Source organism: Xenopus laevis, chromosome 6S (assembly GCF_017654675.1).
Source record: "Xenopus laevis strain J_2021 chromosome 6S, Xenopus_laevis_v10.1, whole genome shotgun sequence".
Taxonomy (NCBI): domain Eukaryota; kingdom Metazoa; phylum Chordata; class Amphibia; order Anura; family Pipidae; genus Xenopus; species Xenopus laevis.
Genome location: NC_054382.1, coordinates 40,890,157 through 40,897,183, shown reverse-complemented (window position 1 = coordinate 40,897,183; position 7,027 = coordinate 40,890,157). Strand labels below are relative to the sequence as shown.

Here is a 7,027-nt window from a genome sequence, read left to right as displayed (position 1 = left end):
ATAGATAGATGCATAGGGGACATGACTGGAAAGGAAGAGGATGGGGAATCCGAACTGTATAATGTCAGTGCAAGAGAGGGGCAAACTGAAGTGTCTCTTTCACCTCTTCCTACCTTCACCTGAAGCTCTGTGACACCCATTTCTGAAGATCTTTCCCTGTAACTTCACAGCAATAAAAGCCTGATCTGTCCGGCTGTGTAAGTGCCAGGCTCACCCAGCGCCGCTCCCTCAACTACTAAATCGTATACCCCACATAAATGCCATACATGGAAAATGAAAGGGAAGATCCCTTTGGAAAAGGAAATTCTTTTTTTGTTACTTTTCTTTTTTTTTCTGTTTTTAAATAATTGTATCCCACTTTTGAAATTAAAGTTAATGTATTTTCTGTAGTAATTGGTTCTGTTTCAAGAGAACAAGTGCAGCGCTACAGAAGCTAACAAATTTTCTGAAAGAGATAACATAACAGGGTGAAATTGTGTTTTCTTTAAACGAAAATAGCCGGAAATGTCTCTGAACTGACACCAATACAGTGTGTGGCCGAATGTGTTATTATTCTGCTAGAATATTGGATTTTAGCACCATCAGGCTCATTTCATTTTGGGAGGGAGAAAGATTATGTTTTAAACCACTTATTAAAAAAAAACCTTTTTTTTTTTTTGTTTCTGGCCACCGTTGCCATGCTTTCTAAAGGGTGCAAACCCCCCGCAAAGAAAGAAGGAGGGTGCGATGAAACAGAGCAGCTTTGTGAGGTGAAGTTCAGTTGCCTCCAGTGTTCCCTTTGAGACAAGGCTAAAAATAATTGCTAGCAGGGCATGTGGTGTTTAATGCTCGGTAGCCAGTGAGAGAGGCACAGGTAACAAGTTCCAATTAGGAGTTGTCTAATTAAATTACTGTCACTGAAAGCAACCAATAAGCCAAGGACTAGAAAAGCTTTTTCTTCTCCCTTTTTTTTTCTCCTTTTCTCTCCACCTCTTGCCTTGAAAGAAAGAACAAGCCCCTCCCCGAAATCATTAAGCCTAATGGGGGTGTGAAAAAGGGGACAGTATATAAAGTCTCCCAAGCTGCCTGCTGACACATTTGATTTGGCACTTGCAAAGACAGAGGAGGTTGGTGTGTGGTCTTTCTCTTCAGCAGCACCCCTTCATCTGGAGACATCTATGGAACAACTACCTCACTGAAAACTATCTCCTCCTTCCTGAGAGTAAGTGAAGCCCCACAGTGCATGGTGCCAGGCTCTCCCTATTTACTACAAGTTCTGCCTCAGAAGAAGAAGAGAATCTCAGTCAGAGGATGCAGCTGGGAGAGCAGTTACTGACCAGCTCTGCTCCTAATCTGCCCCACACCTTCTACCCTCTGCCAGGCGACCCCAGCAGTGCTGCCCATAGTCCCAGTTTGGAGTTCAGCGTGGGGCAGCAGCACAAGGGCCAACAGCAACAGCACAAGAAATACAGCAGCAGGGATCTCCAGTTAGACAGTCCCAGAGAACCCATCACTGCCTCTAGCACAATGCTCAGTGAAACTGGCGAAGGCTTCTCTGTAGCCAAAACGTTACCGGACAATGGGTGCAAAGGCTCCCCTTCAGTAGAGGAGGAACTCAACAGCACGGTACCGACTATAGCTCCTCGTTACTTGGACAGCAGCCTACAGGCGGCCTCTGATCGCTACTACCTACAGCCCCACGGGCAACAGCCACAGCAAACTGCCACAGAACTCGGCTCCCCATGTTCCATCTTCCCTTATGCTCCCCCACAGCACAGCGCAGTGTATCCTGCAGGAGGGGCGGCAAGGTACCCACCATACGGCAGCATGTTGCCCCCAGCCGGCTTCTCCCCTCCAGTGTGCCCATCCCGGCCCCAGTATTCCTCAGGCTACCAGTACAGCCAGGCCCCAGGGACCATGTACAGCCCATACCCACCAGCAGGTACAGGCAGTGGACTCAGTGCACTTGGGCTACCAGGCGGCAGTGCAGGAGTTCGTGCCCAGGTGTTCCTCTGCAACCGACCCCTCTGGCTGAAATTCCACCGGTTCCAGACCGAGATGATCATCACCAAGCAGGGCAGGTAAGGGCACTACTGCAACTACTTGCTAACTTTATCTACCAACTGGAGACTGAGTTTTACTACTGCAAATAGTAGTTATTCAATTACCGTAGTAGGCATCAGTCTGCACAGGCTAGGAGTAGTACAAGCACACCTATGGTGGTCATTATTAGTAGCATTTGAGTTGTATGTGGGGAGGGACAGAGAAGAAATATTATTACTGCAACATCTGAAGAATTATTCCAGTCTGATGCTACTGTTATATGAATGGCCAGGGAATTAGGGGGTTATTAATATAAATATAGATATATATGGACACAATATCTGTCGGCAATCTGGTTAGGGGGTTATTCAGAGTATAAAAATACTGTTATTGTAATCAGAAGGATAGGGAAAGAGTATTATTTGTCAGCAGGGCAGGTGAAGAGTAATATTAGTTACTACTTTCAGCAGGGCAGATAGTACAACTGTATTTATCAGCAGGCAGTCAAAATGTATTAAATTCATATAACAATCATCACAGCAAGTAAGGAGTATTATTATATTTTCTACTAGACCTAGGCCATGTGAGTGTTATACTATTATTATATCTATTAGCAGTGCTCTGGAGGTCTGGCACTATTTTAGTAAATAAAACAATTTAAATATATAATGAAAACTTTTGAGACAGGACAGCCCATTGGGTTCAGTACTCCTGAATAAATAATTAAATTAAAATCATTCGTTCAATTCATTAGTCTAGAAACGAGTGTAAAGTAGAAATATTTGGTCTCTATAGTACTGAAGGAATAATATAATTATTTTATTAACTGGGCACTAATTTGATCCATGCATTTGAGGGCAATTTTATCAGTACTGCATACTAGGTTTTGAACCTGAACTTATATGAGTTTCTTTTCTTTATCGGATTTGCTTATGTACCAAATGGGGAGCCACAGAGAGCGATATATTAAATAGGTTTACAGATTTTAACCAGCATACGGGTGCTTTTACCTTTATGTGAGCCTGTGCTAAACTTGCCCCTGCTCCAATCCCAAGCCCCTCTGCCCTACTATCTGTTCTAATTACTATCTTGTTGAGCCCCCACCTACACCTTGCTTATAAATGCCCTTAATTCTTGCTTAGATTGGCTGCAATCACACTGCCCAGAGCTTTATACTGCCATCAAAAACCAACCCCTGCAATTTCTGCATAATTTCTCCGACCCCCACCAAGTCGATCTCCCTTTTCTCACACTGTCTTTGTTTTACAGGAGGATGTTTCCTTTCCTAAGTTTTAACATCACGGGCCTGAACCCCACGGCCCATTACAATGTGTTTGTAGAGGTGGTTCTGGCTGACCCCAACCACTGGCGATTCCAAGGGGGCAAGTGGGTGACCTGTGGCAAAGCCGACAACAATATGCAAGGTGGGTACTGCTCCAGCACCTTGTGAGATTCCTATTCATTGTTCTTAATTCCTGTCTTGGCGGGGCAACAATTGTAACTGGAGAGTTTGCATACCGGGTCCCATATAGAAAATGGAATTTCGTTATAACAAAATGATAGATTATTCTGCATTATGTTCTCTGCAAATCCAGTCCTTCAGCATTGCCCTTCTGTATGTCTTGTATTTAGTTTTTCGTTTGTGCATACAGTATATCATAAATATGAAGCAGCGATTTATTTGGGTGGGAAGCCAATAATGATTTTTTTCTTTTTAATGTATATTCTTTATTTTCAGTTTTTGAAATAAACAAAAATTAAACAAGAGAGATACAGAAAACAAAGGGGGGGGGTACTAGTAATCATATAACTTATAACTAAAGATTATTTTCCATGTTTCTTCCACAGGGAACAAGGTTTATGTGCACCCAGAGTCTCCCAACACTGGCGCCCACTGGATGAGGCAGGAGATCTCCTTTGGAAAACTCAAACTCACCAACAACAAAGGCGCTAATAACAACAGCACCCAGGTGAGCAACTACTCCCCAATAAATTGAGGCGAGGGGGTAACACCCAACTCTAAATTGAGAGGGTATGGACTATTGCCCATAACACAAATATTTAAGCATGGGAGGGGGGGTAATAATAATGCCAATAATGTGGGGAGTCAATAGTTACAGTAGTCGGTGAGAGGGAGCTTGTACCAATTACACCTGTGTGAATTAAATAAAGTCCACACTCGTATAAGATGAAGCTTATATTTGGAGTAATTAGAGACAACCTGCCGGAATTGATACAAAACACTAAAGTGATGAGTTAATAAATATACCTCTCTCCGTAGATGATAGTGCTACAGTCTCTGCACAAGTACCAGCCACGTCTGCACATAGTGGAAGTGAGTGAGGATGGAGTGGAAGATCTGAACGACTCTGCTAAAAGCCAGACCTTTACCTTCCCAGAAACCCAGTTCATCGCAGTGACAGCCTATCAGAACACAGATGTAAGTAGTCGGCGGCCCACCAGTGATTTCTGGCCTGACAGTAGTAGTAGTGGAAGGTTTCTCCATCAATAACTCTGCTCCTGACATTTCCTTTTATTCTCCTTCTGGTTTCAGATTACTCAATTGAAGATTGATCACAACCCATTCGCAAAAGGCTTCAGGGATAATTATGATTCGTAAGTATTTATACAATGTTGCAAAATATTGTTTCACAAATGGGGTGTGTGTTTGTGCACTGCATTTGCCTGTGTGAATGAATTAAATATCTGACACACAGGGACATCCCATTCCCCCAGATCCCCTGCTACTTTGCACGCTGATCATATGAGAACTTGCATATGGGAATTTGCACCTATGCAGAGCTATCTTCATCAGAACTTTATTTCTGAATTTGGTGAAACAGGCACTATGGGTAGAGTAGGAGTTCCTTACCCATAGGTGGATAGGTGGAAACCCCTAGCAATATATATTATTTCAAAGATCTCCTTTCTCTGTTTGGTTTTACAGGTTTGGTGACCCTTGATAATAATTACAGAATAGGGGGGGACATGCTGGATTAGATATGAGGACCAAATTTTGGTTTATTTAAATCTTAGTGCCCCATTAAGGTTTATTTTTTATATATGACACATCACATTAATAGGCTGATTTCCCAGGGATTGGCAGTCAGATTTCTACAGCATTGTCTGCACGTCAGCAATTCCATCAGAGCCAGAGTGATGAATAGGTAGAGTTATTATTGGATAATATTCATTGATAGTGTTATTTGACCACTCCCTGTGCATTGAACTTTGCATTGGATAAAGCTTTATTAAGGCAGTCTGTCCACTGTGCACATGATCAGAAGTAAATCCTTGGTATCCCATATGGGCCCCAAGTCATTACTCATAGCTTGGTCATGTTTGACTCTTATTTCTTCTATTATAGCATGTACACAGCATCAGAAAGTGACAGATTAACGCCATCTCCTGCGGATTCTCCTAGATCTCACCAGATAGTCCCTGGGACCCGCTACAGTATGCAACCTTTCTTCCAGGACCAGTTTGTCAACAACCTGCCCCCTGCCAGATACTACAGTGGGGAGAGGACTGTCCCCCAAGCAAATGGCCTCCTGTCCCCACAGACTAATGAAGAAGTGGTAAATGCTCCCCCACAGAGGTGGTTTGTTACCCCAGTCCAACAAGCTGCTACAAATAAACTGGACATGGGGTCCTATGAAACAGACTACTCCTCAGGTTCTTTCCTCACCTATGGTATTAAGTCTCTGCCCATCCAAACCTCCCACCCAATGGCCTACTACCCAGATGCTGCCTTTGCCTCCATGGCAAGCTGGGGAAGCAGAGGTTCTACCTATCAAAGGAAAATGACAACAAGTATACCTTGGTCCTCAAGGTCAAGTCCTTCAGGTTTCTCAGAAGATCTCCTACCCAAGGACAAGGTCAAGGAAGAGATGAGCTCTTCCTGGGTAGAAACCCCTCCCTCCATTAAATCACTAGACTCTAATGATTCAGGGGTGTATACAAGTGCTTGCAAGAGAAGGAGACTCTCCCCTAGCACCTCAAGCAATGAAAACTCCCCTCCTATAAAGTGTGAAGACATTGGCACTGAGGACTATAAAGATGGCACAAAGGGACTTGGGTATTACTCTTTCTACTCTAGTTCTTAAAGAAAGGTTCATTTGCTGTAATAATATAACCTTGGGGATGGACTATTGTATATGCCAAAAAGTGGGTTTGCCTTTCATTCGGCATCCTCACTCAGCCATGAAAGTGTTAAAGCCTCTGTATTATTTTTTTGTTTTCAAAAAATGTAATAAGCTGTAATAAGCTTGGCACTAAAGAGCAAAGCAGGTTTTATGAATATATATATATGTATATAGTTGTTTTTATATATATTTATAAATGTATAAATATATACAGTATAATTATTATTATGTTTTATTTATGGCACAAAAAGCCACTGTACATTTATTGTATATACACCTGCATATTGTGGAGTATAAGATATTGTATAAATAGCAGCGTCTCTGTTTGGAAAGCTGTACCTGACATAAAATGCACTGGTGGGCTGTATATTGTATAAGTGGCACAAAGCTGTATATTTGTAGAGTTAGGTGGCAATGTCAGAATGTATTTTCCACTTTGTCTTGAAAGATTTCTATTTAAAACTTGTCTCTTAGGGCAAATCTTGTACAAATGTAAAGTCCAATATTGAATGTTCCAGAATGGGAATGCATTGTGCATTTACCTTGCTTTCTCTTTCCTTTTTGTTATGTACATATTGCTGTTATTTTTAATAAATGTGGTGCCTCTTGGGAAATCTATACCTGTTCTTTGCCAGATTTTCTTAGTGTATACCAGCTCTGACCATTAATGCATTAAATGGTTAAATCCTCTCTACTCCTAACATACTGTTCATTCTCCAGGTCAGCACACTCGCACAGTCACACTCATAAACAGCAAAAAGAGACAAGTTCACACGCACAAATAGATGCAGTTGCACCAATATATACACACACGCATTCGCTCAATTAAATACCCAGGTGCAGATCCGAACATATTTAGT

At 42.2% G+C, this 7,027-nt stretch overlaps 1 protein-coding gene across 2 annotated transcripts; it reads left to right on the top strand.

Moving 5' to 3' along the window:
• Positions 1–1,060: 1,060 nt before the first annotated feature.
• eomes.S (eomesodermin S homeolog) lies at positions 1,061–6,785 on the top strand. Of its 2 annotated transcripts, none has more exons than XM_018268755.2 (6): positions 1,061–2,060; positions 3,292–3,446; positions 3,871–3,992; positions 4,304–4,462; positions 4,577–4,638; positions 5,447–6,785. In XM_018268755.2, the coding sequence occupies exons 1-6, from the start codon at positions 1,291–1,293 to the stop codon at positions 6,126–6,128; spliced, it is 1,950 nt and encodes a 649-aa protein (XP_018124244.1). In that variant the 5' UTR covers positions 1,061–1,290; the 3' UTR covers positions 6,129–6,785.
• Positions 6,786–7,027: the final 242 nt, after the last annotated feature.

Coding starts and splice junctions, on each gene's coding strand:
- eomes.S (XM_018268755.2), top strand. CDS start 1,291: ATGCAGCTGGGAGAGCAGTTACTGACCAGCTCTGCTCCTAATCTGCCC. Junction 3,447..3,870: donor AGCCGACAACAATATGCAAG/GTGGGTACTGCT, acceptor TTTCTTCCACAG/GGAACAAGGTTTATGTGCAC. Junction 4,639..5,446: donor TTCAGGGATAATTATGATTC/GTAAGTATTTAT, acceptor GGATTCTCCTAG/ATCTCACCAGATAGTCCCTG.